Here is a 21,424-nt window from a genome sequence, read left to right on the forward strand (position 1 = left end):
AACATCATCGGACTGTGCTTGTTGTCATTGCAGGCAAACTCAACGCTGTGCGTTACAGGGAAGACATCCTCCTCCCTCATGTGGTACCCTTTCTGCAGGCTCATCCTGACATGACCCTCCAGCATGACAATGCCACCAGCCATACTGCTCGTTCTGTGCGTAAATTACTGAAAGACAGGAATGTCAGTGTTCTGCCATGGCCAGTGAAGGATCTCAATCCCATTGAGCACGTCTGGGACCTGTTGGATCGGAGGGATAGGGCTAGGGCCATTCCCCCCAGAAATGTCAGAGAACTTGCAGGTGCCTTGGTGGAAGATTGGGGTAACATCTCATAGCAAGAACTAGTACATCTGGTGCAGTCCATGTGAAGGAGATGCACTGCAGTACTTATTACAGCTGGTGGCCACACCAGATACTGACTGTTACGTTTGATTTTGACTCCCCCTTTGTTCAGGGACACATTATTCCCTTTCTGTTAGTCACATGTCTGTGGAACTTGTTCAGTTTATGTCTCAGTTGTTGAATCTTATGTTCATACAAATATTTACACGTTAAGTTTGCTGAAAAACTCAGTTGACAGTGAGAGGACGTTTCTTTTTTTGACGAGTTTATTATCACTATTCCAATGATATTCAACTCCTAATTGTTGCACAAAAACATGAAACCATGTGCAAAACTGCAAAGCCATAAACACATACACTGAACGAAAATATAAACCGCGACAGGCAACAATTTCAAAGAGTTTACGGAGTTACAGTTCATATAAAGGAAGTAAATCAATTGAAATAAATAATCTATGGATTTTACATGACTGGGAATACAGATATGCATCTGCTGGTCACAGATACCTTAAAAGTACCTAATGTGACCACCATTTGCCTCATATAGCGCGGCACATCTCCTTCGCATAGAGTCGATCATGCTGATGATTGTGGCCTGTGGAATGTTGTCCCACTCCTCTTCAATGGCTGTGCGAAGTTGCTGGATATTGGCAGGAACTGGAACACTCTGTCGTACACGTCGATCCAGAGTATCCCAAACATGCTCAATGGGTGACATGTCTGGTGAGTATGCAGGCCATGGAAGAACATTTTCAACTTCCAGGAATTGTGTTCAGATCCCTGCGATATGGGGCCGTGTGTTATCATGCTGAAACATGAGGTGATGGCGGCGGAAGAATGGCACGACAATGGGCCTCAGGATCTCGTCACGTTATCTCTGTTCATTCAAATTAACATCAATAAAATGTCATTGTGTTTGATGTCTGTAGCTTACGCCTGCCCATACCACGACTCTACCACCACGGGGCACTGATAACGCTGACATCACCAAACCGCTCGCCCCCACACAACGCCATACACAGTGTCCGCCATCTGCCTGGTACAGTTGAAATTCGGGATTCATCCATGAAGAGCACACTTCTCCAGTGTGCCAGTGACCATTTGCCCACTGAAGTCAGTTATGATGCCGAACTGCAGTCAGGTCAAGACCCTGGTGAAGACGACGAGCACGCAGATGAGCTTCCCTGAGACGGTTTCTGAGTTTGGGCAGAAATTCTTTGGTTGTACAAACCCAGTTTCATTAGCTGTTCAGGTGGCTGGTCGCAGACGATCCCGCAGGTGAAGAAGTTGCGTTTATAGTGTATTTTTGATTGGTGTATATTAGTAGCTAATTAGCAATTCTCTTGCCAGATATCCATAAGCCTATTAGCAGCGTTTGCCAAATGCACGGCTTGCAGAGACGCTTTGTTTGTCCAACCCTCAGATTTATAGACTGTTTTGCAACAAGAGCTAAAGCTGGAACTTTATGATTGATGATGGGTAGCCTATTTGGGTATTTCAGTATTAATAAACGCTGGGTAGCCCAGCGTTTATTAATACTGAAAGAGACTCATTGGCTGTTCAGATAGGTACACTTGTATCTTTATGCTGTGATATCATGGTATTAAAAGGTATATGAGAACATAGTACCAAGGAAGAGGGGAGGGGGTATGGGACTAGGTCACAGAGCAAACCAATCCAGGTCAGTCTGTGTATCCCATCATGCCAAAAAAAGACTTCACCTACATACATACAGTTGAAGTTTGAAGTTTACACACTTAGGTTGTAGTCATTAAAACTTGTTTTTCAACCACTCCACAAATTTCTTGTTAACAAACTATAGTTTTGGCAAGTCGGTTAGGACATCTACTTTGTGCATGACACAAGTAATTATTCCAACAATTGTTACAGACAGATTATTTCACTTATAAATCACTGTATCACAATTCCAGTGGGTCAGAAGTTTACATACACTAAGTTGACTGTGCCTTTAAACAGCTTGGAAAATTATGTCATGGCTATAGAAGCTTCTGATAGGCTAATTGACATAATTTGAGTTAGTTGGAGGTGTACCTGTGGATGTATTTCAAGGCCTACCTTCAAACTCAGTGCCTCTTTGCTTGACATCATGGGAAAATCTAAAGAAATCAGCCAAGACCTCAGAAAAGAAAATATAGACCTCTACAAGTCTGGTTCAAAAAAAGTGGTGATCCTAAGTGACCAAAGACAGGGATTTTTTACTAGGATTAAATGTCAGGAATTGTGAAAAACGGAGTTTCAATGTTTTTGGCTAAGGTGTATGTAAACTTCCAACTTCAACTGTACATACATGTGCGTTTCTGTTTGTGTCGTCATAAGTCATCGCGGACTGCTAATAGTACGCTGGGTGGACGGGTAAGGTTTAAACAAAGTGTTCCCGGTATAGGACTCGTAATACGTTTGAGTAGTTTTGTCCATCTTGGGGTGTGTGCCAGCCGGCCCGCTCGGTGCATTACATGAGGGGAGGAGGGGCTATTTTTAAGGCAGAGGGCACAAAAAGAGCAGAGTTACAGCATGTTAACCTTTAGGGTCAGGTCTGATACGTAAACCCACCCCATCTAAAAAAAACTCAGCTGAACTCATGCAGGGGAAAATAACTCCCTGCCTGAGAACCAGCGGCCTAGCCCCAGTGAGAAATTACTCCTCAGTGGGCTGTTCCTGGGCCGGTAGAAGCCGAAAACAGCTGGGGTACAGGTGACGAAACACACATACACACAATGCCTAGTGAAGTTTAAAGGGTCATTACACTTCCAAATTAAAGTTTGTCAGATTTTTTCAGACAGCTACAGTAGTCTCATGTCAAGACAAAAGCACGTCCTCCGACATTGGGGCAGAAAACAGTTCAGTGGACTGTTCATGGGCCTTGGCTGGGGCGGCAGGAGCGGAAACCGTTCAGTGGGCTGTTCATGGGCCTTGGCTGGGGCGGCAGGAGCGGAAACCGTTCAGTGGGCCGTTCATGGGCCTTGGCTGGGGCGGCAGGAGCGGAAACAGTTCAGTGGGCCGTTCATGGGCCTTGGCTGGGGCGGCAGGAGCGGAAACAGTTCAGTGGGCTGTTCATGGGCCTTGGCTGGGGCGGCAGGAGCGGAAACAGTTCAGTGGGCTGTTCATGGGCCTTGGCTGGGGCGGCAGGAGCGGAAACAGTTCAGTGGGCCGTTCATGGGCCTTGGCTGGGGCGGCAGGAGCGGAAACAGTTCAGTGGGCCGTTCATGGGCCTTGGCTGGGGCGGCAGGAGCGGAAACAGTTCAGTGGGCTGTTCATGGGCCTTGGCTGGGGCAGAAAGCACATAAGTGGGCTGTGGCTTGGATGCACCCTCGCATACAGAGCAGGATCGGTACTGTCGAAGAATAATATACGTCAAAAACATGATATCACACTGTTCCTTTAAACCCTCTTTGTTACACCAACAACAACACAGCTACCTTGTATTCTCTCTTTGCTACTTTACATTCTGTCGTAGACATTGCACGTGGAATGGAGGTCAATACGTCTCTCTGTGCTAACTGATGTGTACTATACACTGCATCTGAAGTGGCTAGGGCAGATCTCAGGCACTAGGTCAGTACAGAACATACTATAAGGACACTTCAATCCCTATAGTCAATACAGGGGTCTCTAGGGAGTAAACTGAACCACCGGAACACCTTTCTCTGCAGCGCTGAACGGCATAGATTAGCTAGACCCCCCTGCCAGCACCCGTCAGTTGTCAATCCTTCTTTCACTCTGATCTAATGTACTGGAACAGCTGTGTAAGAGGCTTAACCATTCATCTGGACTGACAAGCCATTGTTCATTGTGATTTATTACACATAATGTGTGAAAGAGGATAGTTTGTTGAAAGGTATGGTGATGTCGTGACAATGCCATTATCGATATGTCCTCGGTAGAGATATGTTAGATATTTATCTTTCGGGGAATAACAAAGGCACGGGGGGGTTGCAGTGGAAAGGTGATTAGTCATTCAAACAATTAAACCTAACAGATAGGTCATTACAGTATGTAGTGCATTACTTAGTATCAATGATGTTACAAAATGATCTAGATAAGGAAGGTAGGTTCCAGCTCTGTCAGTGATGACCACAATACCTTAGCATAGCAGGATAACACACTATCCCCATCACCTAGACCAGACAGAGGGTAGAATTACACCAACTTTCCCACCAATATCTCTTTGACAACTTGCTTATTCTAGGATGCCAACTCAGAGAGGTTTCAGCATTGAGCTGGTACCTATATGGTTTGGCTGCTAGTGCTAGCGTTGAAGTAAATGACAACATCTTGGTTACAATTGGACAAAAAACATATATTTTTGATGGGAGTCCTTTTTTGGAAAAGTGCACTGACTATTACATTGTAGAAAGTAGCCAGGTTCACTTTACTAATACAATTTACATCACTTCAATTCTTATATTTTTTAGAAAACCATCTTTGAGAAACTGAATTAATTATTACTTTATAGGCGCTGAGACACAAATATTGCGGCTGTGCAGCCAAGTTGTATTGCACTCTTCAAAAGATTGTATCCGGGTAGCTGAAACAAAAGAAAGAAAACCTTTATCAGAAGAGCATATGATGTTTGACAGTAAGCAGTGAAGGAATGTAACACCACAGTGTTCCCAAGCCACATGCAATCTTTCCCACCATGACCCAGTTTTGGAGGAATCAAAGCATTTGAGTGGGAGATAATGAGACGGAATCCCTTCCTTGTTTTCATGGAATAAATTTAAAGGAAAACCCATAATGATCCAGGGACAATAAACCACAACATAAAAAGACTGGGAAACACTGAGACATCACTATGCAACAACAACAACAACATACCACAATAACGTCATTATTGACCGATCATGATATATTGCTTGCTTGATTATTATTAGAACTGAACTTGATTAAGATTCAGTCCACCAGCCATAGCTGTTGTCAATAACAGCATAACAACAGAAGCTTAACCAAAGGATTAAAATAAAGTAAAACCTAAAGATCAAAGTGGGAAAGAGGGCTTACAGATTCAGCATCGTGCTCCAGTCCTGTATCATGATGTTCCATCTCATCATCTCGGAATTCCTTTATTAACTGTATGGAAAATAAATGGCCACATTCACTTCTCAGAAATCAAGACAAACACTCAAGACAAAGTACAGTATGCATTATTAAATTATAGGGGTAGGGTTTTACCTGACCAGGAAAGTACGAGGGTCCTCACTAGCTACTATAGCCACAAAGTCATAAATCCAACCCATTTCTACAATTTCTCTTCTTAAAATCTGATTTTAAAACTTACCCTAACCACACTGCTAACCTTATGCCTAACCTTAAATGAAAGACCAAAAAGCCTACATTTGGATTTTTTGGGGGGCTGTGGGACCTGACTTTGTGGCTGTGGAAACTACTGTAAGAGCTATAAGTAAGAGCCCTAGCTGGGGCACAGAGTTTTTCTTGATAGAGCCCAGCCTTAGTCAGGAAAAACTCCAGGGCCCATGGTACGAGGGATGGTTAATTATCTTACTTTTAACAGCTCTACGTATCTGTCTGGGTCCTCCTCCATGAGGGCTCTGATCTGGCTGTTGTAGTGCTCTGAGATGCTCTCCTCCACAGCCACAGTACAGGCCATGGCCCCTTCTTTACCCAGTAGAGCGGTGCCCGCTCCTGCGGGGACACACAACAGAATATGGTCTATCACCCGAGTACCATATGTATCATACTGTTGTATTGGATTATTGTCTCATTGCAACAGAACTCACAGACACAGTATACATTACAATGGCACGTGTTAAGTGCTTACCTACAGACCCATTTTAAGTCATTAAATCTAGGCTACTTATTTTAGAATGTAAAAAATACATCCATTCCCTTTGTTTATTTGTCAGGCATATGTGACAACTGTTGACTGTATAGAGTGAAGCCTTGTTCCTTACCAAGTAAAAAACCTGCAACGTTCCAGAGGGGCAACAGCAACGTTGGGCGAACTCTGTTCTCTGCAAGGATCTCATTGAATTTGGCAAGATGCTTCTTCTCTTGATCCCACATTTCCTTGAAGCATAGTGAAAATGAATATATAATTGAGGATGCTGGAATGTCAACATTTTGTTTTTGTGGGTCACCAAGCACTGACAACATGATTACATCCATTCACTTTAATTGTTGTCATAAAGTTATCTTTGGGGATACTGGAATGGTAGCCAATAGTGACTCATCTAAAAACCAAAACAAGTAGTTAGGCTATTGTCTTCTGCAAGAATGTAAGAAAAGTAGCTACATCTGTGCATGTGTAATGCAGAATACCTATACCTGAATAAGCGGTCCTGTCTGTGACCTTCCCAACACTGCCATCTGGCCGGCGTAGATGCGGTTGGCACCGTATTCCCCTGCGTGGTCCACCCGCAACATACTGTGCAGCAGAGCCTTCTCTGCTTCGTCGCGCGGGGGCGGTATCACACTGTATGCCCGAGAACTGAGCTGTACTGGTCGTGCTTCAAACAGGACGAAAGGGTTTATTAAAACATGTAGCTATTTTACTTTGCAGTCGAACGTGTCACCTGCATTACAGTTTTTTCTTCTTCTGCAGAACAACATAACTGTTAGCTATAACGACTGAAGTGTCTCACCCCTTACAAAAGCACCATGTAAACAAAAGGTGAAATTGCCAGCTAAGTTAATTAACGTTACGTTAGCTAATAACTAGCTCTAGCTGCAAAGCTCACTTGAGCTGCTATGAGGATGCAAGCGAGACAGAAACTGACCACTGACAAATTGTATATGACTAGCTAAGCCATTCGTAGGTCAGCATTCATGTATGAACACTGAGCAGACTTGTTTTTAGCATTGTAGCTAGCTAAACAGCATTGAGTGCCTACCTCTGTGCTTCAAACAACATTGTCCTATCCTCAAAGGACTGAAAACATGCGTCCAGTCATGCAATGCAATGTGTGCAAAAACGCCTCGTTGCATTGTTATGTGGCTCTATTATTCTGTAATTAATATGTGTTACATATGCAGGTTGTCATTGAAATGTGCCTGCTTGTGGAGATGGCGCGATCAAATGACGTAACTTCTTCCATGGTTTAATAGCAGCCCGCAAATAAATGTTTAAGGTGCAAGCCGCCACCTACTGTCCTGGAATGTGTGGTCAATCACGGTTTACATTAACTCTACATTGTTATATACAGTGCATTCGAAAAGTATTCAGACCACTTGACTTGTTCTTCATTTTGTTACGTTACAGCCTTATTCTAAACTGGATTAAATACATGTTTGTCCTCATCAATCTACACACAATACCCCATAATGACAAAGTAAAAACAGGTTTTTAGAAATGTTTGCGAATTTCTAAAAAATATATATAAATATCTTATTTACGTAAGTATTCAGATCCTTTGCAATGAGACTCGAAATTGAGCTCAGGTGCATCCTGTTTCCATTGATCATCCTACAGATGTTTCTATAGCTTGATTGGAGTCCACCTTTGGAAAATGCAATTGATTGGACATGATTTGGAAAGGCACACACCTGTCTTTATAAGGTCCCACAGTTGACAGTGCATGTCAGAGCAAAAACTAAGCCATGAGGTCAAAGGAATTGTCCGTAGAGCTCCGAGACAGGATTGTGTCGAGGCATAGATCTGAGGATTGGTACCAAAACATTTCTGCAGCATTGAATGTCCCTAATAACACATTGGCCTCCATCATTCTTCAATGGAAGAAGTTTGGAACCACCAAGTCTCTTCCTAGAGCTGGCCGTCCGGCCAAACAATCAGGGGAGAAGGGCCTTGGTCAGGGAGGTGACCAAGAAGCCGATGGTCACTCTGACAGAGCTCCAGAGTTCCTGTGGAAATGGGAGAACCTTCCAGAAGGACAACCATCTCTGCAGCGCTCCACCAATCAGGCCTTTATGGTAGAGTGGCCAGACTGTGGCCACTAAACAGTAAAAGGCCCATGACAGCCCACTTGGAGTTTTCCTAAAGACCTAAAGATTCTCTGGTCTGATGAAACCAAGGTTAAATTCTTTGGCCTGAATGCCAAGCGTTATGTCTGGAGTAAACCTGGCACCATCCCTATGGTGAAGCACGGTGGTGGCAGCATCGCGCTGTGGGGATAATTTTCAGCGGCAGGGACTGGGTTACTAGTCAGGATCGAAGGAAAGATTAACGGAGCAAAGTACAGAGAGTAACCTGCTCCAGAGCGCCCTAAGAACACAGCCAAGACAAGTGGCTTTTGGACAAGTCTCAGAATGTCCTTGTGTGGCCCAACCAGAGCCCGGGCTTGAACCCGATCGAACATCTGAAAATAGCTGTGCAGCGATGTGTCTGAATACTTATGCAAATTAAATATTTACGTTTTTGATTTTTAATACATTTGCAAAAGTTTTTAAAAACTGTATCAAGAACTACTTAGCAGATCCCTCCTATTAGATTTGCCAGAAGATAAATGAGTAAATACATACAGTATCTACACTGTGCTAACAAACCTCCAAACGAGCTTCAACGCCATACAACACTCCTTCCATGGCCTCCAACTGCTTTTAAATGCCAGTAAAACTAAGTGCATGCTCTTCAACCGATCGCTGCCCGAAACCCTCCCGCCCGACTAGCATCACTACTCTGGACGATTCTGACCTAGAATATGTGGACAACTACAAATACCTAGGTGTCTGGTTAGACTGTAAACTCTCCTTCCAGAGTCACATTAAGCATCTCCAATCCAAAATTAAATCTAGAATCGGCTTACAATTTCGCAACAAAGCCTCTTTCCCTCATGGTGCCAAACATTCCCTCGTAAAACTGACTATCCTACCGATCCTTGACTTTGGCGATGTCATTTATAAAATAGCCCCCAACACTCTACTCAGCAAAGTGGATGTAGTCTATCACAGTGCCATCCGTTTTGTCACCAAAGGCCCATATACTACCAACCACTGTGACCTGTATGCTCTCGTTGGCTGGTCCTCACTACATATTCGTCGCCAAACCCACTGGCTCCAGGTCATCTATAAGTCTTTGCTAGGTAAAGCTCCGCCTTATCTCAGCTCACTGGTCACCATAGCAACACCCACCCATAGCACGAGCCCCAGCAGGTATATTGCACTGGTCATCCCCAAAGCCAACACTTCCTTTGGCTGCCTTTCCTCTAGTTCTCTGCTGCCAATGACTAGAACGAATTGCAAAAATCTCTGAAGCTGCAGTCTTATATCTCCCTCGCTAACTTTAAGCATCAGCTGTCAGAGCAGCTCACCGATCACTGTACCTGTACACAGCCAATCTGTAAATAGCACACACTACTACCTCATCCCATATTATTACTTACCCTCTTGCTCTTTTGCTCCCCCAGTATCTCTACTTGCACATCATCATCTGCACATATATCACTCCAGTATTAATGCTAAATTGTAATTATTTTTGCCTCTATGGCCTATTTATGGCCTACCTCCCTACTCTTCTACATTTGCACACACTGTACATATATCTTTCTATTTTTCTTTTCTTTTGTGTTATTGACTGTACGTTTGTTTATGTGTAAATCTGTGTTGTTGTTTTTGTTGCACTGCTATGCTTTATCTTGGCCAGGTCGCAGTTGTAAAATCTGAGCACAATTCTGACAGGTTGAACATCCTCCACTGCACTGGAGGGCAGCTACTATAGCCAACATTCCAACAGAGTATACAGACAGTTCATCTGTTTGTCTTCTACATACTGTATCTGCACATCAAATTCCTGAAAGTAAACACCTCCTCCTGTATGACCACTATCTGGGTCCTTGGAGCCATCTGTGAAATGGGGTAAAAATGCATAAAAGTGTCTACCAATGTAATTGTAAACCAGTTTCCCTATATCACTGGCATCGGGCCAATGTTGATCTAATCCAAGGTTAGATCAACAATAAGAGGTTAGATCAACAATAAGAGCCAGTAGTAACCACGGAGGAACATCCCCATCACCACAGAAGGGCCAAACTCCAACTCCCTCAGACCACTCTCCTCAGCAAGCTGTCCAACTGTTCATCCAAAGCCACTGCCTTGTCTACTCGTATTTTCCCAACATTCATCTAGAACAATAACAGTGGGCTGATCCACCTCACAACCTTTCAGTCTAATCAAATCAAATTAAAGTTTATTTGTCACATGCGCCGAATACAACAGGTGTGGTAGACCTTACAGTGAAATGCTTACTTACAGGCTCTAACCAATGGTGCGAAAAAAAGGTATGTGTGTGTGTAGGTAAGTAAAGAAATAAAACAACAGTAAAAAAAAGAGTAGCAAGGCTATCTACAGACACCTGTTAGCCAGGCTTATTGAGGTGGTATGTACATGTAGGTATCGTTAAAGTGACTATGCATATAAGATGAACAGAGAGTAGCAGAAGCGTAAAAAGAGGGATTGGCGGGTGGTGACACACAACGCAGATAGCCTGGTTAGCCAATGTGCCGGGAGCACTGGTTGGTCGGGCCATTTAGGCAGTATGTACATGAATGTAGTTAAAGTGACTATGCATATAAGATAAACAGAGAGTAGCAGAAACGTAAAAGAGGGGTTGGGGGTGGGGTACACAATGCAAATAATCCGGGTAACCATTTGGTTAGCTGTTCAGGAGTCTTATGGCTTGGGGGTAAAAACTGTTGAGAAGCCTTTTTGTCCTAGACTTGGCACTCCGGTACCGCTTGCCATGTGATAGTAGAGAGAACAGTCTATGACTGGGGTGGCAGTGATGCAACCGGTCAGGATGCTCTCAATGTTGCAGCTGTAAAACCTTTTGAGGATCTCAGGACCCATGCCAAATCTTTTTAGTTTCCTGAGGGGGAATAGGCTTTGTCGTGCCCTCTTCACAACTGTCTTGGTGTGTTTGGACCAATCTAGTTTGTTGTTGATGTGGACACCAAGGAATTTGAAGCTCTCAACCTGCTCCACTACAGCCCCGTCGATGAGAATGGGGACGTGCTCGGTGCTCCTTTTTCTGTAGTCCACAATCATCTCCTTAATCTTTGTTACGTTGAGTGATAGGTTGTTATTCTGGCACCACCCGACCAGGGTCTCTGACGTTGTCGGTGATCAGGCCTACCACTGTTGTGTCGTCAGCAAACTTAATGATGGTGTTGCAGTCGTGGGTGAACAGGGAGTACTGGAGGGGACTGAGCACGCACCCCTGGGGAGCTCCAGTGTTGAGGATCAGCGTGGCAGATGTGTTGCTACCTACCCTCACCACCTGGGGCCGGCCTGTCAGAAAGTCCAGGATCCAGTTGCAGAAGGAGGTGTTTAGTCCCAGGATCCTTTGCTTGGTGATGAGCTTTGAGGGTACTATGGTGTTGAATGCTGAGCTGTAGTCAATGAACAGAATTCTCACATAGGTGTTCCTTTTGTCCAGGTGGGAAAGGGCAGTGTGGAGTGCAAAAGAGATTGCATCATCTGTGGATCTGTTTGCAAATTGTGGATCGGTATGCAAATTGGAGTGGGTCTAGGGTTTCTGGGATAATGGTGTTGATGTGAGCCATTACCAGCCTTTCAAAGCACTTCATGGCTACGGACGTAAGTGCTACAGGTCTGTAGTCATAATCCAATAAGATAATGATTTTTTTTTTACTGCGTATGTCCAAAGGCATCTCTCCTGCCTCCACTAGTAAGGCACTTACAGATGTTGATTTAAATGCACCAACACATATCCTTAAAGCGATATACTGGATTCTGTCCAGCCTCTGAAGCCAAGTCTTCAACGATGCTCCATAAACTATGCAACCCTAATCAATTGTCGTCCTCATCAGAGCTCTATAAATATCCATCAGCGTTTATGTCAGCACCCCATTCATATAACCAGAGTCCGAGCACATAAGATTCACCACCTGCTTACACTTTGTTTCAACATTTATGACATGATCTTTCCATGTATCTCTCTCATTGAACCATATACCCAAATATTTGAAGGTAGAAAGCCTACCGATAGGCTGTCCATTCAGAAACAACTGTATATTAATCAGCAACTTTCTTCTTTGAGAAGAACATACAGCAAGACTTAGCCACTGACAATTTAAAACCACAGTCAATCGACCATCTTTCAACAGCCACTATAGATTGTTGAATAGATTTGGTCACATGAGAGACATTCCTTCCCCACTTCTAAATAACTCTAAAGTCGGCATATAGGGAAGCCCCAATGCCCCTACCCACATTCGTAAACACATTGTTATTCATAATATTGAATAGGACTGATAGCACTGCCTTGAGGAATACCATTGTCAACTCCATAGGCATTGCATAAAATGGATCCTATTTTAACTCGAAAACAGAGATTAAATATGAAGGCCAAATCCTAGTTATATAACCTCCCACCAATAGCCCGTCTCTCCACATTGTGTCGTAGGCCTTTTCAATGTAAAAAAAAAAGACAGTAGCCATTAGGCTACTTCTTTCATGACCAAAGTTTTTTCAACTTCATTGCTCACCTTTACTAATGCATCCAAGGTAAATCTACCTTTATGGAATCTACTTTGATATTGACGACTCAATAAACCTCTATGTTCCAGGAAATAGGACAATCTGTTGACTATCATCTTTTCCATCAGTTTACACAAGTTAGAGGTCAGTGCTACTGGTCTGTAACTATCAGCACATGAAGGATCCTTACCAGGCTTTACAAAAGGTAATATTACTACATGTTTCCACCCAGAAAGTATAACCCCCTCACTCTAAATCTTATTAAATAATTCCAGGAGAACATGTATGACCTCATCAGGTAATAAAATTACATCACGTTCGCAACGCACATTTATTACCCTCCAACAATAGCCCAATCAAATCATATTTGGCAGTCAAATAACAAAGAAAATCATATTTACATACAAAAACATTATCTTCTTCCATGAATACATTTTTCTTTTGTGAATACACTTGTAATCTCATTCAACAATGCAATAATTCACCAATAATGCATTGGGAATATAACTTAAACTACCTGAATGCCAGTGGAGGCTGCCAAGGGGAGGACGACTCATAATTGTCACGCCTGCTCCCACTCTTCCACCCTGGCGCTCGAAGGCACCAGGCTTCCCAGCATTGCACACTCCTGCCATCATCATTACGCACACCTGCCTTCTCCCGGCACACGCGTCAGTGATTATTGGACGCACCTGGACTCAATCACCTCTGTCATTATCTTCCCTATATCAGTCTGGTTCACTGCTCTGTTCCCTGCTTCTGCATTGATTGTCAAATGTCCTTGTTTACCTGTGTGCTGACGCTGGTTCTGTCCTGTTACCTGTCTGTTTCTCATTAAATGTTCAACTCCCAGTACCTGCTTCTCATCCCTGGCGTCGGTCCTTGCAATAATAATGGCTGGAATGACGTCAATGGAATGGTATCAAACACATGGCTTCCATGAGGTTGATACCATTCCACTGACTCCATTCCATCCACTATTATAAACCATCCTCCCTCAGCAGCCTCCACTGATGTATGCTGTTATCAGGGACTATCTTTGCTGTTATTGTTTCAGTTATGAAATAATAATCAGTATTTCCCTATGTGACCCATAGATGGCAGACTTACACAAACATATTAGGCCGGACAACTTCAGAAGCCTAGAAATATTCAATAACTTTCATTTGGTGTGGATCAACAATTCAAAGTTTTGCCACATTGAATGATCATCATATACAAACATCCAATAAATTGCATTGATATTTTATAGAGAACCCCACCAACCAACAGCACCTCACACATATGCAACTTCATGAATCTGGCCTTTTATGATTTACACGTAGACCAGCATGCAGCAGTCAGCCAGTCAGTCAGACACCGTCATTCTGCAGGTTTATAAAAGAACGTGCAGAGACATCTGAGGAATGGTGAGGCTGACTGCGATGGCCCAGGTTAACCAGGGATGAGACTGGTGCATTTAATGGAATAGCTGAGGCTGTGAGGCAGACTGAGATTGGGGAAGTTAGAGCTGAGGCTGGCTGTGAGGCAGACTGGAAATGGGGAAGGCAGTGTGGTTGTGTGTGGGGCTGACTTGGACTGAGGGGTTTGGGCTAGGGACGTGGGGTGTGGAGATGGGGCTGGAGCATGGGGCTAGGGAAGGCAGGGCTGAGGTGAGGGATGTGGGGCTGAGGAAAACAGATGGGGCAGGAACAGCGGGCAGGAGCTGCAGGGGGTAGGCTGTGGCGGTGTGAGGTGTAAGAGGTAGCAGGCACTTGGTTTGGACTGAAGGAAGACAGCTCTGTTCCTGCTGTCAGGCTGCCTGGCTGGTAGTGGTGTGGCATGGAGCATCAGTCTAGTGCTGGAGGACCAATGTTCATTGTCCTGGCTAGATCCACATACAGTGGCAAGAAAACATATGCGAACCCTTTGGAATTACCTGGATTTCTGCATAAATTAGTCATACAATTTGACCTGATCTTCATCTTAGTCACAACAATGAACAAACACAGTGTGCTAAAACTAACAACACCCAAATTATTGTATTTTTCTTGTCTATAATGAATACATAATTTAAACTTTCACAGTGTAGGTTGGGAAAGGTATGTGAACCCCATAGGCTAATGACTTTTCCAAAAGATAATTGGAGTCAGGAGTCAGCTAACCTGGAGTCCAATCAATGAGACGAGATTAGAGATGTTGGTTAGAGCTGCCTTTCCCTATAAAAAACACTCGCAAAATTTGAGTTTGCTATTCACAAGAAGCATTGCCTGATGTGAACCATGCCTTAAACAAAAGAGATCTCAGAAGACCTATGATTAAGAATGGTTGACTTGCATAAAGCTGGAAAAGATTACAAAAGTATCTCTAAAAGCCTTGATGTTCATCAGTCCACGGTAAGGCAAACTCTCTATAAAAGGAGAAAGTTCTGCACTGTTGCTACTCTCCCTAGGAGTGTCCATCCTGCAAAGATGACTGCAAGAGTACAGAGCAGAATGCTCAAAGAGGTTAAGAAGAATCCTAGAGTGTCAGCTAAAGACGTAAAGAAATCTCTGGAACATGCTAACATCTCTGTTGACAAGTCTACGATACATAAAACACTAAACTAGAATGGTGTTCATGGGAGGACACCAGGGAAGAAGCCACTGTGTGTCCAAAATAAACATTGTTGCACGTCTGAAATTTGCAAAAAAAAGCTCCTGGATGTTACACAGCGCTTCTGGCTAAATATTCTGTGGATAGATTCAACTAAAGTTGAGTTGTTTGGAAGGAACACACAACACTATGTGTGGAGAAAAGGCACAGCACGGCACACCAACATCAAAACCTCATCCCAACTGTAAAGAATTGTGGAGGGAACATCATGGTTTGGGGCTGCTTTGCTGCCTCAGGGCCTGGACAGCTTGCTATCATCGACGGAAAAATGAATTCCCAAGTTTATCAAGACATTTTGAATGTTAGGCTGTCTGTACGCCAATTGAAGCTCAACAGAAGTTGGGCGACGCAACAGGACAACGACCCAAAACACAGAAGCAAATCGACAACAGAATGGCTTCAACAGAAGAAAATACACCTTCTGGAGTGGCCCAGTCAGAGTTCTGACCTCAACTCTGTACCGGACCATACTCACCACCCTCTGGAGCGCCTTGCGGTCAGGTACCTTGCAGTTGCTGTACTGAGAGAAAGCGTGAAAGAGAGAGCGCAGTTGTTTTCCCCTTGTTGTCTGCAACTGGTGAGTGGATCAGGGCTGTGTGCAGGTGTATGTGTGTGTGTGGGCCTGTGTGTTTACTATGTGCCTGTGTCTCTCTGTTTGTGTATGTTCGCATGTGTACACCCTTGCTCCAGGGTTCTGGTCAGACAGTGCATAGCTGTGGTGGGGCTCAGGCTAAGGACCCTTAGGCTAGAGTGAGTGAACACGTCTGTACATAGAGGGGGGCCTGGAAGGCAGCACTGCCTGGCTGAAGAGCATGACATGTCTTGTCTGGTCCTGGTACGATAGACACCCAGTTTGTTTCCTAAATGGCATCCTATTCTCTATATAGTGCACTACTTTTGGTGAAAAGAAGTGCTCTATTTTGGGAATAGGGTGTATTTGGGAAGCACCCCCCCTGAGACTGTGTAGGTATTTATGTATCCAAGTTGTGGGTCGTTGCCTGGCTGCGACATGACATGTCGTGCCTGATCTTGGTCCTCCCAGTCCTGTCAGGACACCCAAAAAAACAGTATGTCCTGTGTTTATGTGTCCAAGTTGGAGGGCATAGATTTCAAAACCCCAAGTCAACCCCAAGTAAACAACAAACAAGTTTTGTCAATTCAACAGCTTGTTAGTCAGCTTCTCCCTAGCTTGGGTTAAGATGTTGAGATTTTATATTGGTGGCACCTTAATTGGGGAGAATGGGCTCATGGTAATGACTCGAGCTGAATAAGTGGAATGGTAACAAATATATCAAACACATGGTTTCCAGGTGTTTGATGACATTCCATTCGCTCTGTTCTGACCATTATTACGCTCCATTCTCCCCTCAGCAGCCTCCTGTGCTGGACATTGTTGGATGCTAATATTGTCCCAAAGTCAGGAGGTTACCACCATTGCTCAATGCATAGAAACACCACAATTGCCCACAATGTTTGTTTCTATGCTATGGGGTTGTACCTATTTTGTTTGGAAGTGGCATGTGGTCTACATACTGTATATGTTTTGATTCCGCTGTGGATTTGAGTCTTTGTTTTTTCAACGTGTTGGCCTCTTGAAATCAATATCCAAAGGAACCGCAAACTGTACACACTGTACATGTGATTGTGTCTTCTTGCATACATACATGCACGCGTGGTGTCATCTTGGATAACTGTAGGCTCTCAGGTGTTCTGACATGAAGCCTTTGTTAAAGACAAAGTCTGTCAATGTTATTCACATGACAAGTGGACTAAGTCACCTATTCAGGAAACATGTCTTTCATTATACAAAGAGGGCTGGAGCCGGTTTCTCTAAAGCATCTTAAGTCTAATTTCAGCGATTTTGATGGTTCTAACGATGAACTTAGCCTTCAGATGCTTTTGGGAAACCGGGTCCTGGCATAGAACGAATGGGTACTTTAATTTGCCTCAAATCCTCCTCCATTATCCTCCCCCAAACCTGGTAAGGAAAACTAGGTCGACAAACAGAAAAATCAAGGGTTACGCAACATCGGCCTCATATCCAAAACTCTCAAAGTCACCCATTTTTATTGCTGTAGCGGTATCCCTCTGGAGAAGACTAAGTTGTCTCGTAAAAAGCTAACAATTCATTTTCAGATTTACATTTCTGTCTCCCCGAAGCCACCCAACCCTTTTTATAGAGGCCTTTATAAGAATAAGAACTGGTGGAGAGTGACGTTTCTAGCATAAGTGTTTACACTCAAGAAATCATTTATTTTTGCGTTCCTCGGCACTCAGACCTTATTAAAGCACTGTAAACAGACTGTTTTCATGAACATTGGCGATCCAGTGTGTTTTAATGTAGCTATTTCTCTCGGGTTGAGCAAATAAGCCATTGCCTGTCTGAAAGTGTCGCTCAAGTTGTAATTTTCTCAGGAGAAATGCATGCTCAAGGCCTTATCCCTCTGTAGAGGTAAGGTGTGTGTGAGCTGCACCTGTAGATGAAGAAGTTAATGATTTTTCATGTCAGGACATATCTCACCCAGGTAGGACATTGGATGTCTCAATGAAACCACCCTTATAATAACTGCTATTACAGAGGAAATCGTTGGGCTACTTGATTTGTTTTTGTTTGGTTTCTATGGCACTCCTAAACAGATCTCCAACTCTAGGGTTTACACAAGTGGGAGAGAGAGATAGTCGGAGTAAGTTGCAGATAGAGGCAAGCGGGAACATGTCAATGGTTTTACAGGAGAAACTAAAGTTCTTCATGAAAACATCAACCACATGCAAAGCTCTTGAGGGTTGATAGACCTCAAGCTGATATAGTATGAATTGTCAATGGAACACACATTAAAAGACCTGTATCAACAACCATGAGGTATTCTTTTTTTTGTCTTAATTGTTTTGAAGACAGTTTTTTCAAGAAAAAATAACGATTGATCCCTTACTTAATGCAGTGGTTTTGCTTTTGCAGTCTAGTAATGTTCAACATCAGCATACATAACATTGAGTCGAGCCCAAAAATAAGCCACATTTTTCTTTCATATTTGTAAAGATCATCAGTGCCAGCCAATATTACACTAGCTAAGTGCTGAAACAGAGAGAACTGTAAGCTCAGGGCAGGGCCAGGGTTAAAGGGTTGTGATGGCAAACCAAGCCAGACCTATTTATCATAAAACCTAGCATTACCTGTTCCTGTTAGTCACAGGATGTGGGCATCATGCGGATGTCTGCCATGGTGGAAAAAGTACCCAATTTCCATACTTGAGTAAAAGTAAAGATACCTTAATAGAAAATGACTCAAGTAAAAGTGAATGCCACCTGGTAAAATACGACTTGTCTAAAAGTATATCGTTTTAAATATACTTAAGTATCGAAAGTAAATGTAATTGCAAAAACATACTTACGTATCAAAAGTAAAAGTATAAATAATTTCAAATTTGATTATATTATGCAAACAAAATGGCACAATTGTCTTGTTTGTTTTTTATTTACGGATAGCCAGAAGCACACTCCAACTCTCAGACATCATTGTACATTTTACAAACGAAGCATTTGTGTTTAGTGAGTCCACCAGATCTGAGGCAATGAAGTGCATGAATTGGACCATTTTTCTGTCCTGCTAAGCATTGAAAATGTACTCTTGGGTGTCAGGATAAATGTATGGAGTAGAAAGTACATTATTTCCTTTAGGACTGTAGTAAAGTAAAGGTAAAAATGGTCAAAAATATAAATTAAACTACAGATACCCCATAGTCTCCTCCATAGAGATCCTATGATTCTATATGTAATTCTAAACTCTCCTCATCCTTGGGTTAATCGAGAGCTAACTGGGGTTCCAAGGAAGTGCACACTAACGAGGAAAAAAGTACACAAAACAAATTGTTTTCCTATAGGAAGTAAATTAAGGGTTCGAGTGTCAAAACAAGTTCACATTTTTACATATAATGTTGGTTATTTTTTTTTCACATGCTGTCGGAGTTATTGGAAGTTCTGACTAGGAAGTTTCACTTGAACGACTCTCCAAGTGAGAAACTCTGAGAAAATGTTGTTTGCCGAGTTGTGACATTTCACCACGACCTTTCATCTTTTCAACCAAAAGATGAGAACATATCAGTTTTTGACAATTACAAACATATCAATGCACCTAATGAAGCCCAGCTAGCAGTGATGGTTCTAGCTTGTATGGTTCCCTGGGCGAACCCCCACTTCAGCCCCACCCCCACAAAAGAAAGCAGGATTTGGTGGGGATTCTAATGGAGAGCACATGGGCATTAGTTTACACACTTTATTCAAAGCATTTATAGTTTTATAGTGGTGGAACATCCCACATACATACCCAGTAATAATAAAATCATCATTGTTACCTACAATATGGAAGCATAAAACTTTGCAAAAGGGAAATTATTAATTTTGTTTATGTTATGCAGGGATGCACACATAAACACATGTGCATGTACCCACACGCATGCACACAAACACACCTAAAGAATCCTGCTGGGAAGATGTGGAAGCAAATGGGTCTTCATCCTCATCTTCAGGCTCAGACAACATTTGTGAAGACACCTGTGTGGCTGAGGAGGTGGATGGCTCCTCATCCTGAGGCTCCGAAGTAATTTCTGAAGAGGCCTGTGTGGCTGAGGAGGTAGATGGCTTCTCATCCTGGCCTGTGTCAGAGAGTTCTCCAAAATATTTCATCCGATTCCCCCACTCCCCCTATCTTGGGCTTCGAGTGGGGAGACCTGAGGTCAACCTACCCCCGCCCCCTCCCCAACTTGTACTTCTGAGTGGGAGACCTTCCCAGGCAGTAGCCTGCCTAGCTCACAAACTAGAATCAGGGCACCAACTCCGACAAGGTTAACTGACCCACAGTCCCACACGGTGACATGATATCGTTGACGTGACGTGCAAATGAGCGATAGAAAACCGATCGTGCAAATGTCACCATTCCAAATTGTTTGGTGCGGCCGCTCCGTGCCGCCCTGGGCGTCACCTATACCTAAACCCTCCACTGCCAGCTAGTTTGACAATATTTTCAATTTAAGCAAGCTAGCCAACTTTATTATTAGCAACGTTAGCTAGCTTATCAAGCTAGCTAAAACCTTATTGGTTGAAGAATTGGCCCTCTATTCTCTGGTCTAAAGAGATCCCAGGGCAGTGAAGGGGACATTGCTCTGCAAAGGGTGCCATCTTTCAGATGGGACGTTAAAACGGGTGTCTAGACTTTCTGTGGTCACTAAAGATCCCGAGGCAGTTATCGTAAGAGTAGGTGTCCTGGCTAAATTCCCAATCTGGCCCTCATACTATCATGGCCACCTAATCGTCTCCAGCTTGGCTCAGTCATCCCTGCTCTTCCCCAGGTCATTGCTATAAAAGACAACATGCTCTCAATCAACTTACCTGGTAAAAGAAGGTTCAATGAATAAATAAAAGCCCATGAATGCCCCAATAGGCCATAGGGTGCACATACTGTATATATGTCACATGTTTATTATTACGGTGAATTTGAGGCGGGAAATGAGTCCGAGATGGTCAGAATATAGAGGGAATTGAATGTGTTTGTGTTTTTAATTAACATCATTTACATCAAATTTTACACAACCTTAATGTGTTATATAGGTGTCATGCCCTGACCTTAGAGAGCCTTTTTATGTCTCTATTTGGTTTGGTCAGGGTGTGATTTGGGTGGGCATTCTATGTTCTTTATTTCTTTTTTTTCTGGCCGAGTATGGTTCCCAATCAGAGGCAACTTTCTATCGTTGTCTCTGATTGGGGATCATACTTAGGCAGCCCTTTTCCCTCCTTCTGTGTGGGATCTTGTTCTTTGTTTGTGTGCAGGTAGTTTGCACAACGAAGCTGTTCGGTCATTGTATTCTTTATTGTTTTGTCTTTTCGAAAGTTTCACTTCGTTAATGAATTATGTGGAACTCAAAGAATGCTGCGCCTTGGACTCATCCTTCCGATGACACCCGTTACAATAGGCCAGTGAGTGGGCTGGTTTGTTTTGGGGTGGAGGAGATAGGGCGCCTTCTTTTTTT

General features: G+C 43.3%; 1 protein-coding gene across 4 annotated transcripts; it reads right to left on the reverse strand.

Annotated features, from left to right (window-relative positions):
- Positions 1–586: 586 nt before the first annotated feature.
- On the reverse strand, positions 587–13,391 carry LOC109885029 (5-demethoxyubiquinone hydroxylase, mitochondrial). Of its 4 annotated transcripts, XM_020476981.2 has the most exons (8): positions 7,211–7,395; positions 6,645–6,826; positions 6,272–6,386; positions 5,863–6,002; positions 5,361–5,429; positions 4,809–4,887; positions 4,443–4,477; positions 587–3,693 (listed from the first exon to the last, which is right to left on the reverse strand). In XM_020476981.2, exons 1-6 carry the CDS (start codon positions 7,302–7,304, stop codon positions 4,810–4,812), a joined length of 678 nt encoding a protein of 225 aa, XP_020332570.2. In that variant the 5' UTR covers positions 7,305–7,395; the 3' UTR covers positions 587–3,693; positions 4,443–4,477; position 4,809. The 4 variants fall into 4 exon arrangements, with proteins under 4 accessions (XP_020332570.2, XP_031687738.1, XP_031687745.1 ...); XM_031831878.1 differs by lacking the exon at positions 4,443–4,477; XM_031831885.1 differs by lacking the exons at positions 587–3,693; positions 7,211–7,395 and adding an exon at positions 13,288–13,391 and having other exon boundaries at positions 4,141–4,887.
- Between the last annotated feature and the right edge of the window lie 8,033 nt (positions 13,392–21,424).

The sequence above is a fragment of the Oncorhynchus kisutch genome, linkage group LG1 (assembly GCF_002021735.2).
Source record: "Oncorhynchus kisutch isolate 150728-3 linkage group LG1, Okis_V2, whole genome shotgun sequence".
Taxonomy (NCBI): domain Eukaryota; kingdom Metazoa; phylum Chordata; class Actinopteri; order Salmoniformes; family Salmonidae; genus Oncorhynchus; species Oncorhynchus kisutch.

Bases quoted from the DNA above. Each gene is read 5' to 3' on its own strand.
- LOC109885029 (XM_031831878.1), bottom strand. From the start codon at position 7,304: ATGCAACGAGGCGTTTTTGCACACATTGCATTGCATGACTGGACGCAT. The intron at 6,827-7,210 runs GTAGGCACTCAA...TCCTGTTTGAAG, and splicing joins ATGTTGTTTGAAGCACAGAG to CACGACCAGTACAGCTCAGT. The intron at 6,003-6,271 runs GTAAGGAACAAG...GTGTCCCCGCAG, and splicing joins CGTTGCAGGTTTTTTACTTG to GAGCGGGCACCGCTCTACTG.